At 34.3% G+C, this 22,801-nt stretch overlaps 1 protein-coding gene across 1 annotated transcript; it reads right to left on the reverse strand.

Moving 5' to 3' along the window:
- Positions 1-1,625: 1,625 nt before the first annotated feature.
- Positions 1,626-21,144, reverse strand: clvs2 (clavesin 2). Its single transcript, XM_073816743.1, has 3 exons — positions 21,037-21,144; positions 17,138-17,358; positions 1,626-5,078 (listed from the first exon to the last, which is right to left on the reverse strand). Exons 2-3 carry the CDS (start codon positions 17,350-17,352, stop codon positions 4,985-4,987), a joined length of 309 nt encoding a protein of 102 aa, XP_073672844.1. The 5' UTR covers positions 17,353-17,358; positions 21,037-21,144; the 3' UTR covers positions 1,626-4,984.
- Positions 21,145-22,801: the final 1,657 nt, after the last annotated feature.

Consider the following 22,801-nt stretch of genomic DNA (forward strand, 5'->3'; position numbering starts at 1 on the left):
TTTTATCAAAAAGATATATATATAAAATGCTAACATTTTTCAATATTGTTTTCATAAATTGAAATTAAAGGGTTAGGGTTTAACCTGGTTAGGACAGCCACCTCCCAATTGAAAGTACCCAATAAATGATGATTTTTAAATACAGTCAAGCCCGAAATTATTCATACCCCTGGCAAATTCTGACTTAAAGTTACTTTTATTCAACCAGCAAATTTTTTGTTTGACCAGAAATGACACAGGCTTCTCCCAAAAGATAATAAGACTATGTACAAGAGGCATCATTGAAGTTAGCAGGCAAAAACATTAACGTTTTGCAGTGGCCCAGCCAGAGTCCTGACTTAAATCCAATTGAGAATCTGTGGAGGGAGCAAAAGATCAGGATGATGGCAAGGAGACCCTCCAACCAGAAAGAGTTGGAGCTCATCGCTAAAGATAAATGGGCAAAAATACCAGTGGAGACATGTAAAAAGCTGGTCAGCAATTATAGGAAGCGTTTGATTGCTGTAATAGCCAATAAAGTTTTTTTTATTGATTATTGAGAAGGGTATGAGTAATTTTGGACATGCCACTTTTTGTTCAAATGTAAATAAAAGCTGAGAAATATTTTTTTCCACAATGATGCCTCTTGTACATCGTCTTATTATCTTTTGGGAGAAGCCTGTGTCATTTCCGCTTGCTGGTTGAATAAAATTAACTTTAAGTCAGAATTTGCCAGGGGTATGAATAATTTTGGGCTTGACTGTATATTCGCTTCTTGATATTTTAAATATCAATATTAAATGTATTATCCTAATTATGAACACACTTGTTTGTAATGCAAACAGTTTTACCGTCTACTGCATGTTGCTATTCTTCTCCTTACATTTCCCAAAAGCGGGATTTGAACTTGTCTCACGTTTTGGTCAGTTATCTGATGATATTCGGATGTAAACAACAGCATGGATTGCAAGGTTAATGTACTACTGAATACGTTGTTCATAATGCTGTCTAAAAACGTGTAAGCTGCTAAATCATATAGAGAAGGACTTAATAAGAAGGACGCAATATTTTGACAAAAAGGGCGCAATATTTTGACAAACTAAAGTTAATAGGTGGTAATACGTCCAAGCAGTATTATTAATTAAGATATTAGCCTAATATTTTTTCACCTACCTGAACGGAAATCATAGACAAACACAAATGTTGTGAAGTTTCTTGCACTGGAAATGCTGGTTTGTTTTGGCCAACCACAAACACCTTTTTTTGCACTCTTCTCCTTGATTTGTTATAACTTTTGGCAGTCTATAGTACTCCAAATGTTTTCCCTGGACTGACCGTTTACTACAGCCCAAAACATGACATTATTTGACCATTTTCAGCAGCAATAATCAGCAAAATATGCACATTTTGTTTGTTTCAGTGGCACTGCTGTCAGTGCCGCCAATATGGCCAATCGATGACGCGTTGTGAAAACTCTCTATTGCCCATAGGCTTACTTCCGCATTCAAGGACAAGGTGGATAGATCTTTTGATCAAATTAAAGGCATCCTTGCTGAATAAAAGTATTATTTCTAATGATAGACCTAAAATTAAATAACTCGATAAAAAATGAACAGCTGAGTTCAAAGACAAAACGGATTCATTGGTTTAAACTATGTATATCAATATTTATTGGCTGCTTTTTTTTCCTTTCGCAGTTTAGTTTCAGTTACATAATTTATCTCAGCATTTTGAAAGGACATATACACATATTTACTTCCATTCAACATGTTCCTTTAAACCACATGTATTGTTCTGCATGATAATACCTCTATACTGCATGGGCTTCTCAGCACTAACACCCTATTATACAATCAAAGTGATATGGAAAAGATAAGCCAACAATCAAAGAAATACCAAATGTATTGTTCCTGTAGTCTTAGAAAAGCAGGGGATAATTGTCAGTTTCCTTGACCCAGGGTTGCTTTGGTTGTAATGGCAATACATGTACGTATCCATAGAAAGCAAGGCTAGAAAAATGGAGACAATTTGATCAACATTCCGATTGCCTAAAATACAAACAAGGCTGTTCATAATGCAGCATGACCAAAACGTATACAATACAGGAATACAAATAAATTCAAGGTGTATTAAAATACTGATCATGGCATTAACACAGCTCTACTAAATATATACTGAAACAATTTACACCATTGTTCGAGGCCTTCTTGCTCATTATATCTGAACGTGACACAGGAAATGTAATAATGACTATACATAACGCCATTCTCTCAACCCAAACTAGTGACCGTAGTCTATGGGAAATACATTCTGTTCCAAAACAGCCAATTTTTCAACACTTTTTGTTCTCCCTGTTTCTGTTCAGGATGATAAAGCAAGGTTTTAGAAACAATTTTCGCTCCTCGAGATGTTAGAAGCCCAATGAGTCATGAGAGTGGGCAGACTAGTTTCAGCAAATAAAAACCAGAGATCACCACAACACAACAAGCTGTCAGCAAAATATAAAAAGTCATAATCTGGACTGCTTGTGGTGCAGAGGAACAAATCTGGTATAGATTAAGTTTTTAAGCCTTAGTGTTTATGGGGAAAAAAATTGATTTTTTTATGTTTACATAAACACTGAAACTAACATAATTAATATATTAACAGCATCTAAAACATAACATTAGATGCTGCCAATGCATCCATATTGAACGTTTCAGCATATATGTGACCCAGGACCACAAAACCAGTCATAAGGGTCAATTTTTAAAATTGAGATTTATATAGCTTTCCATTGATATTAGGACAGGACAATATTTGGCCGAGATACAACTACACTCTTAAAAATAAAGGTGCTTCACGATGCCATAGAAGAACCTTTTTTGTCTTAATGGTTCCATAAAGAACCTTTAACATCTGAAGAACCTTTCTGTTTCACAAAAGGTTCTTTGTGGCGAAAGAAGGTTCTTCAGATTATAAAAAGGTAAGAAAGAGACTGAATGGTTCTTTGTGGAACCAAAAATGGTTCTTCTATGGCATCGCTTGAAGAACCATTTAAAGCACCTTTATTTTTAAGAGTGTATTTGAAAATCTGGAATCTGAGGGTGCAAAAAAATCAAAATATTGAGAAAATTGTCTTTAAAGTTGTCCAAATTAATGCATAATACTAATCGAAATTTAAGTTTTGATATATTTACAGTAGGAAATTTACAAAATATCTTCATGGAACATGATCTTTACTTAATATCCTAATGATTTTTGGCATAAAAGAAAAATAGATCATTTTGACCCATACAATGTATTTTTGGCTATTGCTACAAATATACTTGTGCTACCTAAGACTGGTTTTGTGGTCCAGGGTCACATACACAAGCATACAACAATGTATGTGTAATAGTTGAAATGTGTGTAGTTGTAGATTCATAAAAACCTAAAAATAGGACCAAGCTGAGCCAATGTACAGAAGTTGTGCCCACACAATTATGTAGCCTATCACACAAAATAAAAAGATGACTTTACTATTCCTAAGTTGGAGGCTTTGATTATGTATTAACAGTGTAAATTTTGTCTGGAAAGACAAAAAACTGAATCCTGGAAGAGTTTTATGTACTTTACACATTTTAAATGTACCGTATATTGCCCTTGTTCCACACACACTTACACACACACAAAGAAAAAAAAGTCCCTGAAATAAAACTGTGGCAAATTACGAGTTTTAAATTTCGCTCATTTGGGCTTAAAACCGCTGTAAAAACCTATTGCCAAAGACTAATGACAACACAGCATTCCATTAAACAGCTGAATAATTTAGATTAAACTATTTTCACACGATCTAAACCATAAGCTGACCAAGATAAGCATGTGGAAGCATGCACTAGCATGTGTCACTGTACAACACCTTGTTCATGGCTCTGTATAAACCTCTGTGTTAGTGTTACAGTATAATTCTGGTTTTGTAATACTGAAAGATTTGAATTATTGAATAGTGCAGCCAAAAATGAACGTCTTTATTTACTCAACATCCTCAAAACTTTCCTTTTGTGTTTCATGGAAAAATATCAACATATGGGAAGCATATATTATATATATATTAACATATATCGTATTTAACTATTCATTTAGTTAATAAAAACAAATAAAATATCAATAAAGGAGAGTAAATAATTTTTTGGGGGGTGAACTATTCCTTTAACTTCAGAAGCAATGACTCTAAAGTACTGTATCTGGTTCTTGGTATGAATACTAATGCCTTGGAAAGCAACTTAAGCAAGCTTAATGTGGAAATGGTTATGAAATAAAGCGATATTCCACGACAAAGTGTAAACAACAAGGCCATCAGTGAGAAATCAGCTAAAGCCTACTAAATGTGACTCAACCCCTCTGGGATAGAATACTGAACTGAAAACACAGCTTACGTTGTGGTAAAACAATATTAGCAAACGCTCGTTAGAAAAAACCTTTCTTGGTAAAGGGGTATTTGCTGTGAAACACTAAAACCTGGACCAACGATGGTGTTTTCTTTAATGGAAGTAGCATATGCCTGACGCCGTCAACAGCTCTATGCGTTCCTTTCGAAATACTCCTGAGCGACTCCTGATTTGGGGATTATAAATTTCGGAAACCCCAAAGCTTGTGAATCTTTATAAGCATGATTACCCATCCTACAGTACCATGTTCTACATAATAATCACGAGAAGCACACACAGGATATTCACAGCAGTCTTTACAGGTTCATTTCACAATTACTCCCTCAATCTCACGTCTAGAACTGAAGTGTATTTACAGATTTGAATTGGCACTTGACAATTACATACGGACGTCCGCCGTTAGCTCTTTGCTTCAAAAATATCATTTAAACTGGCAGCTCTCTGCAGTGTTCCTGGAGGCTGTTCGTGTGTTCTTTCGGTTTTTAACATTTCCTTTTCTTTGTACATATTTTTTTCTTGCGTTATAGGAACAAGGTGCGCTCCTCCCCAGCGTACGGGGCTTGACGTTTCCTCGTTGCCTAAGGAATTAAGAGCCTTTAGTCCAGCGAAAGCAGCGGCTGCATGTTTTCTTCTTCGCTTTTCACTTTCTCCGGTCGTTTCAGGACTCCTGGTTCCACCACGGACTGGGACCTGCAGGTATAAATAAAATATGAATGAACTGGATTTCAAGATGCACAACTGAGAAATGAAAAATCTTGAGAGTGCAATGAAAATCTAGGGTGCAAAATCTAATTCAAACCTGAAAATAAACAAGTAAAGTTATATGACAATGAAAAATAAAAATGTATTAGATTTTTTTTTTTTTTTTGTATTTATTATGTGGAGTTCAAATCAGGAATAGTTCATCCAGAAATTTAAATTGGCTGAAAATGTACTCACCTTCAAGACATTCGAAATTTTGATGAGTTTGTTTCATCATTGGAATAGATTTGGATCAATTTAGCATTTATCACTTGCTCACCAGTGGATGGGTGCCATCAGAATGAGAGCTGATAAAAACATCACAACAATCCACAAGTAATCCACACGACTCTAGTTTATAAATTAATATCTTCTGAAATGAAAAGCTGTGCATTTGTAATATCATTAAGACGTTTTAACTTTAGACATTCATTTCTGGTCAAAAAATGATTCCATAATCCAAAAAACACTTCCTCTATTGGAAAAAGTCCAACCTTCTGTTGTCCTTTCAAAAATCCACCAACATATTTGTTTAGAACATATTTGTTTTGCACTGTTTTTGCTTGTAAATTGTGCTTAATCTGTGCATATTTCTCTCCTGATTTGGATGAGAACTTTTTTCTGCTGGATTTATTACAAACATGCAGCTTTTTGCTTTATAAGGCATTAATTAATGGATACAATGGATTTCTTGATTGAGTCGTGTGGATTACTTGTGGATTATTGTGTTTTTAGCAGCTATTTTAGCAGCTGTTTGGCATACTGATGGCACCCATTCACTGAGTGATGTAATGCTAAATTTCTCCAAATCTGGTCTGATAAAGAAACAAACTCATCTACATTTTTAATGTGCTGAGGGTCAGTAAATTTTCAGCAAATTTTCATTTTTGGGTGAACTATCCCTTTAAAGTAAAAGTGGACATACCAAATATATGAAAGTGAATGGGTGCCGTCAGAATGAGAGTCCAAACAGCTGATAAAAACATCACAATAGTCCACAAGTGATCCACTTCTTGTAAAGTGAAAAGCTTTGCATTTGTAATATCATTAAGACGTTTTAACTTCGTTTTTGGTCAAAATACAAGTCCATAATCCATAATAACACTTCCTCTATAGGAAAAAGTCCATCTACTATTGTCCTTTCACATCAAAATCCACCAACATATATGTTTAGAACAGTTTTGGACTGTTTTTGCCTGTAAATAGCATTTAATTTGTGCATATTGAGAAATGTTTTCTACTGGATTTATTACAAACATGCAGTTTTTTGCGTCATAAGACACTAATTGATGGATTCAATGGATTACTTGATTGAGTTGTGTGGATTATAGTGTTTTTAGCATTTGTTTGGACTCTCATTCTGACGGCACCCATTCACTGCAGATGATCCATTGGTGAGCAAGGGATGTAATGCTAAATTTCTCCAAATTTGTTCTGATGAAGAAACAAACTCATCTACATCTTTGATGTCCTGAGAGTCTAAATTTTCAGCAAATTTTAATTTTTGGGTGATGTACTGCTTTAAAGTAAAAGTGGATATACCAAATATATGAAAGTGAATGGGTGCCGTCAGAATGTCCAAATAGCTGATAAAAACGTCACAATAATCCACAAGTGATCCACATGACTTCAGTCCATCAATTAACATCTTGTAAAGCGAAAAGCTTTGCATTTGTAATATCATTAAGACGTTTTAACTTTGTTTTTGGTCAAATAAACCATGTTTTTGCTTGTAAATGGCATTTAGTTTGTGCATATTTCTCTCCTGACAAGACCGTTATGGATATTATGGATAAATCATATTTTAGCTGGAAACAAGTTAAAAAATGTCTTGATGGATTTATTATTACGAACATCCAGCTTTTCATTTCATAAAATGTTAATTGGTGGACTCGCTGGATTACTTGCGACTTACATTTTTATCAGCTGTTTGGACTCTCATTCTGACGGCACCCATTCACTACAGTGGATCCATTGGTGAGTAAGTGATATAATGCTACATTTTTGAATGAAGATGAAGATGAAGAAACAAACTCATCTACATCTTTGATGTCCTGAGAGTCTACATTTTCAGCAAATTTTCATTTTTGAGTGAACTACCCCTTTAAAGTATAAGTGGACATACCAAATTCATTCAAATATTTCATTTGAACTTTTCACCCAATAATACTTAATACTTGACCATATAATCTGACGTGAAATATACATAAATAAATAAAAATCCAAAATTAGGCCCAGATTCACTCTCAGACATTTGGACCCCAATGAAACATTTAGGTACATAGACAGAGCACGGCATGCCCAGTACAAATTAATGATGCATTGTGCATGTCATAATCATTTAAAGTGAAGAATGTGTAATGGAACATGCCATGTTAGTGCACTGAGTTGGCCTACTTTTGTTTTAGCCCTCTCGTAGAGGCATAAGAAGCTTTGAGGACAGTGTTCTGTCGTTCATCATGCACAGATCTGGGGCACTTTCCACTGACTGACACATTTATGTATGAACCATGATTGTAATCATGAAAATTCAACAAAAACAGATGTTTCTTATCAAGCAACAGCTAGATTTAACTAAAGAAATCTAGTTTGCACTCACTAATGTGATATATTTGATGTACTGAATATTCAAAAGGAAATAATGTAGGACAGGGCGATTCCATCGGGATTTGACTGGATTGTGAAAAGTGGGCTATGATGTGTTAGAGGTAATATACAGTCATCCAGTCATTACTGAAATACATATTTGTGGACAATAAAAGTACATTTCTTTATTTAAAAAGTAAACAATTTACATTTTTATGTTGATTTAAAACATATACACTACCAGTCAAAAGTTTTTGAACAGTAAGATTAACTTCTGCTCACAAAGCCTGCATTTATTTGATCCGAAGTACAGCAAAATCAGTAAAATTTTTAAATATTTTTACTATTTAAAATAACAGTTTTCTTTAAAAATGTAATTTATTCCTGTGATTTCAAAGCTGAATTTTTAGCATCATTACTCCAGTCACATGATCCTTCAGAAATCATTCTAATATTCTGATTTACTGCTCAAAAACATTATTATTATGTTGAAAACAGCTGAGTAGAATTGTTTAAGGTTTCTTTAATGAATAGACAGTTCAGAAGAACAGCATTTGTCTGAAACAGAAATATTTTGTAACATAACAAATATTTTTTTTTCTGATGAATTTAAAGCATACTTGCTAAATGAAAGTATTCATTTCTATAGTTTCTTCTTATTATTGATAACAATGATAATAAAAAAGTATCTTAAACAGCAAATCAGCATATTAGAATAATTTTTGAAGGATCATGTGACACTGAATTAAGTGTCACATGAGTAATAATGCTTAAGTAATGATGCTGAAAATTTAGCTTTGATCACAGGAATAAAATTACATTTTAAAATGTATTCAGATAGAAAACAGTTATTTTAAATAGTAAAAATATTTTACTGTTTTTGATGTTGTTTGGAATTAAATAAATGCAGGCTTGGTGAGCAGGAAACATAAAAAAATCTTACAGTTCAAAAACTTTTGACTGGTAGTGTAGCTGTTATAATTTGCCTTTTAAGGTATAAAGCAAGACCCCAAAGGAACAAATTAAAGGTGCAGTAAGTGATGTTTTTTTTTTTTCCTCAGTACCACACATGAAAAACTACCTGACAGACAATACTGAATTGGGTGTCTGGAGAGATCCCACCTGTTTCTGTGACAGACCTAGACTCAACAAACAGCGAAAAACGTCTGAAATCAATAACACAATAACACAAAATATGTCTTGAGGGTACTGAAATACATCTTTTTTCAACTAACAAATCACAGAATGACGCACAAAAGCTGTTAAACTAACGTCACGGCAAGAATCCATGCTATTTGAGTGCAACCCAATGCAAACACAAGAGGAAACCGTGTTGGCGGAAAAAAAGTGATGTCCATATGACCTTTCCAGAGCAGACAAAATGACGAAGTGTGGTTTTAATTACTCTGAATAATTTACCCTTTTGAAGAATGTGGGAGGTGTTAGCTTTTTCAAAATCAGACATTCCTAGGCTCACACTCATTTTAACACAATGGCATTTTAGGGAGTATGAGGGAGTGGGAATTTAAAGCGCTCAGTAAATACTACTTTTGCTTAATTCATTGCTGACTGGAAGTAGAAATGTCATCTTGCATAATATGAACATGACAAGTTCACAACAGCTGCATTGACAAATTAATGGATTATCTGGGCCTGATAGTATTAAAAAAGAATAGAAACTCATGGGAAAAAATCTAAATGTAAAAAAATAATAATATATAATATGTTTCTATTATTTTTATTATTAATAAAATAAAATAAAAATGTATATTATTATTAAAAATTAATTTGATTATCTTAAGACACTATCTTGGTCCTGATGGTAGTAAAAAAAAAAGAACAAAATCTAATGGTAAAAATAATGATAATAATAATATAAATGTAATAAAAACATATACAATAGTATTTAAAAAAGAATGGAAACTAATAGTAATAATTGTCAGTATCATGTCTGTGTTCTGTCATGTTTTCCTAGTGTCTTTTCCCCCATGTTTCTAGCTTATATGGTTTAGTCCTTGTCTCCCCCTTTTGGTTATGTTTAGTTAGTTCAGTCTTGCCCATATTTGTATTTCCCCCTTGTTATCTTGTTAGTGACCACGCCCCCGTTTCAGTGTATTTAAGAGTCTGTGTGTGCACTCCCCATTTGTCCGTCAATGATTCTGTTACCTCTGTTTGCTTGTTTACATGTGCTCATCTTATACTCCCGGTTTTTGTTTGTTTGTATTAGTTACAGTGTTTTATTTAATAAACTATTTACGTTTTCATTTACTCCGGTTCTCCTCATCATTCTCCACTCCTCAACCCCGCCTGGATCGTGACAGATTGACGGACCAAAACAGAAGATGAGTTGGGCTGAGGCAGCTTTGAGGAGACTGCGGCAAGGTGGCCGTGAGTTGGAACGATATGTGGAGGATTTCATCGAGCTCTCCCATCAGGTAGGCTGGCACGAGGCTGCTCTTGGTGCTGTGTTTGTTTTGGGGCTGGATGATGAGACCATTCGCTGCGATCTTCCCTCTTGTAATTTCCCCTTGATCGAGCTAATAAACCTGATTCTCTATTTGAATGGATCTGATTTTGAAGTCGAAGAATTTCCAAATTCTGGTCGGTCTCATCTTCCGGTCCCCTCACAGACACAGCACATCGCGCCAGCCTGCCATAAGCCGAGAACCTCCACATACCGCTCCAACGGATCGGACCGCCAGCCCAGTCTCCTATCCCCAGTCGTCCTCCAAAGCTCCGCTGCTGTCCTCAGCCCGATGCGGCCGGCCTCCTCCCCGCGCTCTCATCTACCGGCCTCCGCCCAGCGCTCTAATCTGCCGGCTGCCACGCCAGCTCACAAGATGGCTGCCACGCCAGCTCACAAGATGGCTGCCACGCAGGAGTCGGCACGCAAGATGGCTGCCACACATGAGTCTGCACGCAAGATGGCTGCCACGCATGAGTCTGCACGCAAAATGGCTGCCACAAAGGAGTCTGCCCGCAAGATGGCCGCCGTTCCTGAGTCCTCGGCCAAGATGGCCACCAAGCCTGAATCCCCGGCCAAGATGGCCGCCGTTCCAGAGTTCCCGGCCAAGATGGCCATCGTTCCTGAACCCTCGGCCAAGATGGCCGCCAAACCTGAGTTCCCGGTCAAGATGGCCGCCGTTCCAGAGTTCCCGGCCAAGATGGCCGCCGTTGCTGAGTTCCCGGTCAAGATGGCCGTCGTTCCTGAACCCTCAGCCAAGATGGCCGCCAAACCTGAGTTCCCGGTCAAGATGGCCGCCGTTCCAGAGTTCCCGGCCAAGATGGCTGCCGTTGCTGAGTTCCCGGTCAAGATGGCCGCCGTTACGGAGTTCACGGCCAAGATGAACGCCGTTCCAGAACCCTCGGCCAAAATGACCACCCAACCTGAAATCCCGGCCAAGATGGCCACCAAGCCTGAGTCTGCACCCAAGATGGCTACCGCCAAGTCAGAGTCTTCGCTGGTTCCGCCCAGCCTTCCTGAGTCTCCTCTGGTTCCACCCAGTCTCCCAGAGTCTCCGCTGGTTCCGCCCAGCCCTCCAGTGACTGCGCCGCCAGAGCGCCCTCCAGTGACTGCGCAGCCAGAGCGCCCTCCAGTGACTGCGCCGCCAGAGCGTCCTTCAGTGACCGCTCGCCCAGAGCCTGCTCTACCAGAGTCTCCGCTGGGGTCGTCCAGTCATCCAGAGCCCGCTCCTCAAGAGCGCCGTCCAGAGCCCGCTCCTCAAGAGCGCCGTCCAGAGCCCGCTCCTCAAGAGCGCCCTCCAGAGCCGGAGCTGTCTCCAGCGCGCCCTCCAGAGCCGGAGCTGTCTCCAGCGCGCCCTCCAGAGCCGGAGCTGTCTCCAGCGCGCCCTCCAGAGCCGGAGCTGTCTCCAGCGCGCCCTCCTGAGCCGGAGCTCTCTCCTGCACGCCCTTCCGTTCTCTCCTGTGTGGACTATACCCTAGGTTCCCCCAAGAAAATTTTGGGGGGGGGGGGGGCTACTCCCCTGATCGGCCATGGCCACCTGGACTGTTTACCCGGCCATGGCCACCTGGACTGTTTACCCGGCCATGGCCACCTGGACTGTTTACCCGGCCATGGCCACCTGGACTGTTTACCCGGCAATGGCCACCTGGACTGTTTACCCGGCAATGGCCACCTGGACTGTTTACCCGGCCGTGATTTCCTGAACCACCAGATCCGCCATGGCCTCCTGAACTGTTGTCCCGGCCATGGCTGCCTAAACCACCAGATCCACCATGGCCTCCTGAACTATTGTCCCGGCCATGACTGCCTGAGCCGCCAGATCCACCATGGCCGTCTGGACAGTTTACCCGGCCATGGCTCCCTGAGCTTCCCGACCCGCCATGGCCACCTGAGATCCCTGATCCGCCCTGGAGACCACCTCAGTATTCCCGTGTCCTCTGTGTCCTCTTAGTGGTCTCCAGGGCACCCACCCTCCCTCCCCTTGTATGTTATTAGGCGCGGGACGCGCCTTCGGGGGAGGGGGGGTAATGTCAGTATCATGTCTGTGTTCTGTCATGTTTTCCTAGTGTCTTTTCCCCTATGTTTCTAGCTTATATGGTTTAGTCCTTGTCTCCCCCTTTTGGTTATGTTTAGTTAGTTCAGTCTTGCCCATATTTGTATTTCCCCCTTGTTATCTTGTTAGTGACCACGCCCCCGTTTCAGTGTATTTAAGAGTCTGTGTGTGCACTCCCCATTTGTTCGTCAATGATTCTGTTACCTCTGTTTGCTTGTTTACATGTGCTCATCTTATACTCCCGGTTTTTGTTTGTTTGTATTAGTTACAGTGTTTTATTTAATAAACTATTTACGTTTTCATTTACTCCGGTTCTCCTCATCATTCTCCACTCCACAACCCAGCCTGATCGTGACAATAATAATAATATACAATACTGTATTGTTTTTGTTATTAATAAAATAAAAATAATAATAGAAAAGTATTGTATTTTTTATTTATATATATTTTTATGGGCCTGATATTATTACAAAAAAAGATTAGAAACTAATGGTAAAAATAATAATAACATAAATGTGATAAAAAATATACAATACTTTTCTATTATTTTATTATTAATAAAATAATAAAAATAATAGAACAAAGTATTGTATATTTTTTGTTTGCATTTATATTATTATTATATAATATTATTATGGGGAAAAAATAATAATAATAATAATAATAATGTAATAAAAAATAATATACAATACTTTGAGATTATTTTTATTATTAACTAAAATAATATTACAATAATAATAATAATAATAATAATGTAATAAAAAATAATATACAATAATTTGAGATTATTTTTATTATTAACTAAAATAATAAAAACAACAGAAAAGTATTGTACATTTTTATGACATTTAAATTATTATTATTATTATATATTGTAATATAATATCATTATAAATTATAGTATTATTACAAAGTAATTGATTATCTTAAGACACTGTCTTGGGCCTGATAGTATTAATAAAAAGAATAGAAACTAATGGGAAAAATATATATATTTTTAATAATATACTAATATAATAATAAAAAATAATATACAATACTTGTATTATATTATTTGTTTATTAATAATAAAATAATTTAAAAAATAAAAAAGTATTGTATTTTGTATTACATTTATATTATTATAATATATTATTGCAATATAATATTATAATATATTATTGTAATATGATATTGTTCTAAATTTATATTATTGTTACAAATTAACTGATTTTCTTAAGACACTGTCTTGGGCCTGATAGTATTAAAAAAAATTTAATTAAAATTGTTAATAAAATAAAAAGTATTGTATATTTTGTATATTTACATTACATTTATATTATTATTCTAATAATAATTAGATAATTAATTGATTATCTTAAGATTTTTTTTTAAAGAAACTAATGGTAAAAAATAAAAATAATAACAATAATATAAATTTAATAAAAATAATATACAATACTTTTATATTATTTGTATTGTACATTTTTATGACATTTATATTATTATTATTATTATTATTATTATTATTATTATTATTATATTATAATATTAATGTAAATGTATATTATTATTACAAATGAATTGATTATTTTTAGAAAACTTGGGCCTGATAGTATTAAAAAAGAATAGAAACTAATGATAGAAAATAAAAATAATAATATAAATGTAATAATTTATATATATATATATATATATAGTAGAATGTAGAATGTAGAATGGTGTGTAATAATAAAAACTACAACAACATATGTAATTAAAGTCAAAATTATAGATTTCAGATTTCAGTTGTATAAAATAAACTAGCAATTTAGTTATGACATGTTATGGGTGATACGATGAAATGTGTATTTTACATTCTACTTTAGCTGATTTTATTACAGCTCGAATAAATTATTAATTGAGTCTAATGGGAATGTTTCTCACTATTGTAAACCACAGCTCCAATATATGACCTGTTTGTGAGCATATCCATGAGACTAAATAGACAGAACTAAATCTCAATATATATAGATCATGAACAGCAAACTGTTCCCGCAGCTAAAACCCGACGAATTCTGTTAATAATACAACACTAGAGAATAATTCACAATACAGAGTGCAGGATTCCACCAAAGCTTATTTTTTTATGTACATAGATGTGTTATGTGCGGACTGGGAGGTTTAGTTTAATAGCCAAAGCTGTTTAGGGAACAGTACTTTGATCTTAGCAATAGAAGAACATCTAAGACCTACTTTCTTCCAAACACTGCGCCCCCCAGACGCTTTGGTAGAATTCAAACTCTACAAACAGTTGCTTCAAATGCGAGAGAAAATAAGCCATTGCAAACTAGGCTATATTTGGTAACCAACGTACAGCCCCAACTGCAGAAGGCAAAGACAGAAAGTGAGATGTTTGCCACAGGTAAACCTCCATAACGTGTTGTTTTATGCTCTATATGCGACATGTATAGGCAATGCATCATTTAACGCAGCTCACGGCAGCGCCTTCACTCCCTCATGCTGATTTCATGACCCAGTAAGTCGAGACAGCTCACCCTGTCTTGATCAGTGAAACAAGCTCAAGTCACATACTGTAGAGTAAGATCATCCCATACTGCCTGTTTTATTAAGAAGTGCCGCATTGTATTATAAAACTAGGGAGTCCGTTGCTAAGCACTGTTACTATGAAGAAACATACAGTTTGCTTCTAAAATGTGACTCCTTTAACAAACGCTCTTTATGCCTCTAGCAAAGCTGCTTATTTTTGTTATCCAGAGCGACCCTCTTGATAATTCTACTTGAATGAAGACGGCGAACAAGCAAATGCTGTTTCCATGGCAAGCCACCAAATCATGTCATTTAACAAGCACATTAGAAATAAACAACATACAAATAATGGCCAGGTCGGTGACCTCACGTGCTTGTTTTAATGAGCACCAATGTTCTGGTTAACTAAAATGAAAACTATTAAAATGTTTGGAACTGAAATGAAGCTGAAAGTAACAGAATGAAATAAAATATACAATAAAAAATGATGAAAGCACAAAATATACTAAAACTTAAACTAAACTAAAAATATAAAATATAAAAAACTTTAACTGTCAAGTTTACTTTACCATATTACAAATAAATCCTAATCTAATCATGACAAACTATAGATCATTGGAAAGGTCTAAGACTCCTACATAGATCTTTGACCACTGTTTTGTGTTACAAATTATGTAGGAAAATGAACAGAGTGCACCTCAAAAATTTTAGATTATAACACAAAAAGCCATTCTTCATTGCCTTTTTTCCCTATCACGCTTTAGAAATAATAAGAAACTATATATCACTTGAAAACTTAAAATGTCAAAATTCATCCTTTGAAAACCATTTTAAAATCAGACATTGCATTACCATAAAAATTGTACATGAGGTATAAAAAGTTTACATTCATGAATTATAAAAATTTACAGATAATTAACTCACCCCCTTGTCATCCAAGATGTTCATGTCTTTCTTTCTTCAGTTGAAAGAAATGATGTCTTTTGAGGAAAACATTTCAGGATTTCTCTCCATATAATGGACTTCTATGGTGCCCCCGAGTTTGAACTTCCAAAATGCAGTTTAAATGCAGCTTCAAAGGGCTCTAAATGATCCCAGAAAATAGAATTTTTAAAAAATAACCGATTATTTTGCTAGATAAGACCCTTCTTTCCTCGGCTGTGATAGTTTAGAGCCCTTTGAAGCTGCATTTTGGAAGTTCAAACTCGGGGGCACCATAGAAGTCTATAATATGGAGAGAAATCCTGAAATGTTTTCCTCAAAAAATATAATTTCCTTACGACTGAAGAAAGAAAGACATGAACATCTTGGATGACAAGGGGGTGAGTTTATCTGTAAATGTAATACTCCTTTAATAATTACTATATATGCTGCCACTCAAAAATTTGGGATCAGTAAGATTTTTAATGTTTTTTTTAAAGAATTCTTATATGCTCATCAAGGCTGCATTCACTTGATCAAAAATGCAATATTGTGAAATATTACAGTTTAAAATAATGGTGTTCTGTATTAATATATTCTAAAATATAATTTATTCCTGTGATGCAAAGAGTTTTTATCAGCCATTACTTCAGTTTTTTAGTTTCACGATTCTTCAAAAATCATATAAGCATTTAATTATATAAATCTCATATGCTGATTAATTACTGTTATTATCAATGTTGGAAACAGTTGTGCTGCTTAATTTTTTTTGAAACCAAAATGGTTTTCAGGATTCTTGATGAATAAAATGTTAAAAAAGAACAGCATTTGTTCAAAATCTAAATATTATAAATTAATAAAAATATATAAAGTCTTTCATTTAACACATCCTTGCTGAATAAAAGTATTAATTTCTTAAAAAAAAAAAAAAAAAAAGAATAAAAATTTACGGACCCCAATATTTTAGATGGTAGTTTATATTGTTACAAAAGATTTCTATTTTAAATAAGCCCTTTTCTTTTAAACTTTTTTTTATTTGTTAAAGAATCCTGGGGAAAAACATCACAGGTTCCAACAAAATATTAAACAGCAGCAGTTTTCAATTTTGATAATAAATCGGCATATTAGAATGATTTCTGAAGAATCATGTGACACTGAAAACTGTAATTTTAATCACACAAAATAGCTTACATTTTAAAATATATTCTCATTGAAAACAGTCATTTTAAATTAAAATAATATTTGACAATATTATTTTTTCTGTATTTTTGATCAAATAAATGCCTTGATGAGCATAAGAAATGTCTTTAAAAAACATTTGAAACCTTACTGTTCCCAAACTTTTGAGCAGCAGTGTATATATATTTAAGATACTAAAATAACAAATAATACTGAAACATTCCACTATGCTTGGCTAGGATGTAAACAAGCAAAGATACATTCAGTAGATGTAGTGAAAAACATCAAGTAACACACCTTTTCATAGTTTTGGGGGACAGATCTTTCTCCAGGTCTTTGACAGACAAGGTATAGGATTCGGGGCAGTAGTCCGTCTCCTCGTCATATGCATGATCCAGCAACGTTCTGGCCCAGGTGCCCATGTCGTAAGGAGGCAGCATGCCTCCCAGCTCAGATGGCAGAATCTCAGGCAAGATCAGCTGGTGCAAGCTGTTCAGATTGTTTCCGTGCATGAAAATCTAAATATACAACATATAAAATATTGTTAATTGCCTGGTAATTTTTTCATAGCAACTGTAAGCTGAAGCTTTTATTGTTTAGCATTCAGTGGTTTGCACTAAATTCTATGGCATTGCACTTTGTTTTTTTATGTATTTCAAAGCCTGTATATTTTATGGAAGCCTGTTTTAGCCACTGAATAAAAAATGTAAAAAAGTTATTGTGACTTTTTATATCACAATTCTGACTTTTTTTCTCACAATTGTGAGTTTACAGCTCGCAATTCTGACTTTTTTTTAACATAATAGTGAGATATAAACTCACAATTTTAAGAATATATACATTTTTCCCCCTCAAAATTTGACTTTATAACTCACAATGTAAGTTTATATATCACTCAATTCGGAGAAAAAAGTAGAGAAGAATTGTGATATATAAACTCGCATTTTATATCTTGCAATTCTGACTTTATAACTCGCAATTGTGCGTTTATATCTCACAATTTTCACTTCATTTCTCTTAAATGTGAGTTTATACCACGCAATTCTGAGATAAAAAGTCAGAATTGTGAGTTTATATCTTACAATTTTGACTTCATTTCTCTTAAATGTGAGTTTATACCATGCAATTCTGATATAAAAAGTCAGAATTGTGAGTTTATATCTCTCAATTCTGACTTTATAACTCACAATTGTGAGTTTATATCTCACAATTCTGTTCTTTCATAATTCATAATTCATAATTCATAACTCTTTTCCACATTCATTTGTGGAAAAAATTTCCCCCAACTGTGAGTTTATATCACACAATCACATAATTCTGAAAAAAAGTTAAAAACTCGCATTTGTGGAAAAAAAAAGTTTATCTAAATTGTGAGTTTCTTTTAGTTCTGAGATAAAAAGTCAGAATTGTAAGTTTACATCTCGCAATTCTGAGATAAAAAAGTCAGAAGTGTTTATATCTCGCAATTCTGACATTATAACTCGCAATTCTGAGAAAAAAAAGTCAGAATTGCGAGAATAAAGTAAGAATTGTGTGATATAATTTCACAGTTGAGAGAAATAAACTTTTTTCCACAAATGTGAGTTTATATCACGCAATTCTGAGATAAAAAGTCAAAATTGTAAGTTTATATCTCGCAATATTAACTTTATTTCTCTCAATTGTTCATATCACGCAATTCTGAGATAAAAAGTCAAAATTATAAGTTTATATCTCGCAATATTAACTTTATTTCTCTCAATTGTTCATATCACGCAATTCTGAGATAAAAAGTCAAAATTATAAGTTTATATCTCGCAATATTAACTTTATTTCTCTCAATTGTTCATATCACGTAATTCTGAGATAAAAAGTCAAAATTATAAGTTTATATCTCGCAATATTAACTTTATTTCTCTCAATTGTTCATATCACGTAATTCTGAGATAAAAAGTCAAAATTGTAAGTTTATATCTCGCAATATTAACTTTATTTCTCTCAATTGTTCATATCACGCAATTCTGAGATAAGAAGTCAAAATTGTACGTTTATATCTCGCAATATTAACTTTATTTCTCTCAATTGTTCATATCACGTAATTCTGAGATAAAAAGTCAAAATTGTACGTTTATATCTCGCAATATTAACTTTATTTCTCTCAATTGTTCATATCACGCAATTCTGAGATAAAAAGTCAAAATTATAAGTTTATATCTCGCAATATTAACTTTATTTCTCTCAATTGTTCATATCACGTAATTCTGAGATAAAAAGTCAAAATTGTACGTTTATATCTCGCAATATTAACTTTATTTCTCTCAATTGTTCATATCACGCAATTCTGAGATAAGAAGTCAAAATTGTACGTTTATATCTCGCAATATTAACTTTATTTCTCTCAATTGTTCATATCACGCAATTCTGAGATAAAAAGTCAAAATTGTACGTTTATATCTCGCAATATTAACTTTATTTCTCTCAATTGTTCATATCACGTAATTCTGAGATAAAAAGTCAAAATTATAAGTTTATATCTCGCAATATTAACTTTATTTCTCTCAATTGTTCATATCACGCAATTCTGAGATAAAAAGTCAAAATTATAAGTTTATATCTCGCAATATTAACTTTATTTCTCTCAATTGTTCATATCACGTAATTCTGAGATAAAAAGTCAAAATTATACGTTTATATCTTGCAATATTAACTTTATTTCTCTCAATTGTTCATATCACGTAATTCTGAGATAAAAAGTCAAAATTATAAGTTTATATCTCGCAATATTAACTTAATTTCTCTCAATTGTTCATATCACGTAATTCTGAGATAAAAAGTCAAAATTGTACGTTTATATCTCGCAATATTAACTTAATTTCTCTCAATTGTTCATATCACGCAATTCTGAGATAAAAAGTCAAAATTGTACGTTTATATCTCGCAATATTAACTTTATTTCTCTCAATTGTTCATATCACGCAATTCTGAGATAAGAAGTCAAAATTGTACATTTATATCTCGCAATATTAACTTTATTTCTCTCAATTGTTCATATCACGTAATTCTGAGATAAAAAGTCAAAATTATAAGTTTATATCTCGCAATATTAACTTTATTTCTCTCAATTGTTCATATCACGCAATTCTGAGATAAGAAGTCAAAATTGTACGTTTATATCTCGCAATATTAACTTTATTTCTCTCAATTGTTCATATCACGTAATTCTGAGATAAAAAGTCAAAATTATAAGTTTATATCTCGCAATATTAACTTTATTTCTCTCAATTGTTCATATCACGCAATTCTGAGATAAAAAGTCAAAATTATAAGTTTATATCTCGCAATATTAACTTTATTTCTCTCAATTGTTCATATCACGTAATTCTGAGATAAAAAGTCAAAATTGTACGTTTATATCTCGCAATATTAACTTTATTTCTCTCAATTGTTCATATCACGCAATTCTGAGATAAGAAGTCAAAATTGTACGTTTATATCTCGCAATATTAACTTTATTTCTCTCAATTGTTCATATCACGCAATTCTGAGATAAGAAGTCAAAATTATGTTTATATCTCGCAATATTAACTTTATTTCTCTCAATTGTTCATATCACGCAATTCTGAGATAAAAAGTAAAAATTGTACGTTTATATCTCGCAATATTAACTTTATTTCTCTCAATTGTTCATATCACGTAATTCTGAGATAAAAAGTCAAAATTGTAAGTTTATATCTCGCAATATTAACTTTATTTCTCTCAATTGTTCATATCACGCAATTCTGAGATAAGAAGTCAAAATTGTACGTTTATATCTCGCAATATTAACTTTATTTCTCTCAATTGTTCATATCACGCAATTCTGAGATAAAAAGTCAAAATTGTGTTAACATCTCGCAATTCTGACTTCATAACTAGCAGTTACGATTTTATATCTCAATTCTGAGAGAAAAAGTCAGAATTGCGAGATATGAAATCGCATTTGCGAGAATTTCTGACATTATTTCTCTCACTTGTGAGTTTGTATCAAATAATTCTGACTAAAGAATTGTGTGTTGCAATTTTTTTTTTATTAATTTGCAGAAACAGGCTTCCGTAATATTCCAGTGTTTATCACATGTACATAAACAGAACAGTTAACAATTATATGTGATTAAAAATGATTGAAGAAAACAGACAAACAAAGTCAATAACTCTGCCAATTTAAAAAATTCTCTCACCCTTTTTCTTGTTTTGTCCTTGAGGAAAGGCCGGATGACTGTGTACAAAGCGTGGATGTACCAAGGTTGGTTGACAAAATGAATCCCTCCAAACCTTGCTGGAAAGCTATCCTGTGGGTAGTGGAGAAAAATAAAAATATATATATATAAATAAACAAATAAACATTATTATTTTATTTAACATACTTCAAATATGAGTAAGCAATAAGGTACGAGGGGCCGTACTGTATTGTGAAAGAGTCACGACTGAAGGGCGTTGTTAGACACAGCGCGAAGCATTCATTCAAAACATCTGTTTTCTGTCTTTTAGTTTAAAACAGACCGATTTGTGGCAATTTTAACTGGAAATTGCAAGCAGAGCATTAGAAAAAATACTGAAAAACATTCAATTTCATGTGAAATGTTAAAGTAGAAAAACTGAAATAGTATTTTCTTGTAAAATATACTCCAATAATCTTAAATAAAATTACAGTGTATGTAATTTTATGTAAACAAATGTTTATGCATCTTTGTAATTGCTAAAATCCACATTACATGATGTCCACCTCTCCACCTTACAACCTTTTTAGAGTTAAATTTGTGCTACCTTGAGTCTAGTTCACGATTCCTTAGAGCAGGGGTCCCCAAACTAAGGCCCGGGGGCCGAATGCGGCCCGCCCCCACATTTGGACCGGCCCTCTGAACAATGCCAGAGATATATTTTGAAAATGTAATTTTAAATATGTTTATACTTATATCATGTCGGTATTTGATAATAAAGGTTGGCTTTCAACCTAAAATGTCCCTTAGTTATTAACATTGCCTAATTATTTGTTAAAATCACCAACAGAAGGGTGCATTGCCATAATGTGTCATCGCGATCGTTCCTTGACACGTCTGTGTCTGGTGGCTCTTGATGCCTTGACCCCAGCCTCAGTCCATTGCTTATGAAGTTCACCCAAATTCTTGAATCAGTTTTGCTTGACAAGCCTCTCAAAGCTGCGGTTCTCTCAGTTGGTTGTGCATCTTTTTCTTCCACACTTTTTTCTTCCACTCAACTTGCTGTTAACATGCTTGGATACAGCACTCTGTGAACAGCCAGCTTCTTTGGTAATCAATGTTTGTGGCTTACCCTCCTTGTGAAGGGTGTCAATGATTGTCCTCTGGACAACTGTCAGATCAACAGTCTTCCCCATGATTGTGTAGCCTAGTGAACCAAACTGAGATACCATTTTGACGGCTCAGGAAACCTTTGCAGTTGTATTCTAGTTTTCTAATTTGTTGGGATAGCGAATTGGTGGGTTTTTGTTAAATGTGAGCCAAATCATCACAATTAAAAGAACCAAAGACTTAAACTAGTTCACTCTGTGTGCATTAAATGTATTTAATAGACAAGTTTTACAATTTGAGTTGAATTACTGAAATAAATGAACTTTTCCATGACATTCTAATTTACTGAGAAGCACCTGTATATCTTTTGAAAAGAAATGATCATTTGTCTGTCTGGTGCATAAAAAAATAATAAACTATTCTAGCATTAAAAGGTATAATAAATACAGGTAAAATCATAATAAAATAATAATAGTAGTCAGTCCGGCCCATGGAATTTTCTTTTATAAACCGACCCGGCCCCCCATTAAAGAAAAGAAAATTATGTGGCCTGCTCAGAAAAAAGTTTGGGGACCCCTGCCTTAGAGGCTTACACCAAAAAGCGGCCATAATTCTCATTTCTCCCGATATCACACTGCTGAAGTTGATAAATACTTTGCTGTGTTCACTAATCTGC

The sequence above is a fragment of the Garra rufa genome, chromosome 13, assembly GCF_049309525.1.
Source record: "Garra rufa chromosome 13, GarRuf1.0, whole genome shotgun sequence".
Taxonomy (NCBI): domain Eukaryota; kingdom Metazoa; phylum Chordata; class Actinopteri; order Cypriniformes; family Cyprinidae; genus Garra; species Garra rufa.

Excerpts from the sequence above, each read along its gene's own strand:
- clvs2 (XM_073816743.1), bottom strand. The coding sequence starts at position 17,352 with ATGCACGGAAACAATCTGAACAGCTTGCACCAGCTGATCTTGCCTGAG. Across the intron at positions 5,079-17,137 it reads TCCCCCAAAACTATGAAAAG|GTCCCAGTCCGTGGTGGAAC; the intron begins GTGTGTTACTTG and ends TTATACCTGCAG.